This window comes from Pygoscelis adeliae, unplaced genomic scaffold (genome assembly GCF_000699105.1).
Source record: "Pygoscelis adeliae isolate BGI_AS28 unplaced genomic scaffold, ASM69910v1 Scaffold532, whole genome shotgun sequence".
NCBI classification, from domain to species: Eukaryota; Metazoa; Chordata; class Aves; order Sphenisciformes; family Spheniscidae; genus Pygoscelis; species Pygoscelis adeliae.
In genome coordinates this window covers 119,873-120,763 of record NW_008824245.1, presented here as the reverse complement: position 1 = coordinate 120,763, position 891 = coordinate 119,873, and the positions used below count along the sequence as shown (strand labels likewise).

Sequence of the window (891 nt, the reverse complement as noted above, 5' to 3'; positions counted from 1 at the left end):
AGGGGAGAGGGGAGAACTCCACAGAGCCGCAGGCACCCCCTGCAGACGAGGGCCCCCTAGCCACCCCCCCAGGGACTCCACACGGGCCCCCCAGGCACCACCCCACCGAGGGGCAGGCGCACGCGCACGCTCACCCCCCTGCACGGACACGCACACGTGCGCGTCCCCGCAGTGCTGCACACAGACAGACAGACAGACAGACAGACAAACAGAGCCTGCAGCCAGGTGTGAGGCAGTTTTATTCCCCCGTGGCTCCACCTCAGCCAGCCGCCACCGTCTCCTTGACCCAGGCCAGGACACGCTGCACATCCACGTACACGCCATACTTGGAGGCCGTGCAGGTCTTGTCGTAGCTGAGGATGCCAGCCACGTACCAGGTGTTGTCATCGGGGTCCTGCACAGCAAAGGCGCCGCCGGCATCCCCGTAGCACGTATCCTCCCGCAGCTCGCTCATGCCCACACAGAAGGTGTCATTGCTGAGGATGGGCTGGACCCAGTAGGACGCATTCCGTGCCTCGTAGTACTGCCTGCACTTCTCGCCCTCTGCCACCGGCAGCATCACGTACTTCAGCATGTTGGGAAAGGCAAAGGTGGCGCCACGGCCCCAGCCCGAGACGTAACCCACCCGCCCCGGGCGCACGTAGTCCTTCTGGGGCAGGCAGATGGGCATCACCTCTTCTCCGAGGAGCACCTTCTGCTTGAGCTTCAGCAGGGCCAGATCCACAGCCTCCGGGTAGCTGGGGTGCAGCACCACGCGCTCAATGCCCAAGGCAGGCTGCTCCCGGCTGCCCAGGAAGAGCTGCAGTGTAGGGGCGATCTCCTCTGGCTTGGTGTTCTCACTGTGGTTCAGGTAGACATTCCTGCCCGTGGTCAGCAGCCACGTCACCAATG

General features: G+C 64.6%; 1 protein-coding gene across 1 annotated transcript in view; it reads right to left on the bottom strand.

Annotated features, from left to right (window-relative positions):
- Positions 1 to 221: 221 nt before the first annotated feature.
- HP (haptoglobin) overlaps positions 222 to 891 on the bottom strand; it is a 2,198-nt gene continuing 1,528 nt past the window's right edge. The window contains exon 6 of the mRNA XM_009335253.1: positions 222 to 881. Coding sequence (XP_009333528.1) covers positions 260 to 881 — 622 coding nt within the window. The 3' untranslated portion in view covers positions 222 to 259. The remainder of the gene's footprint in view (positions 882 to 891) is intronic.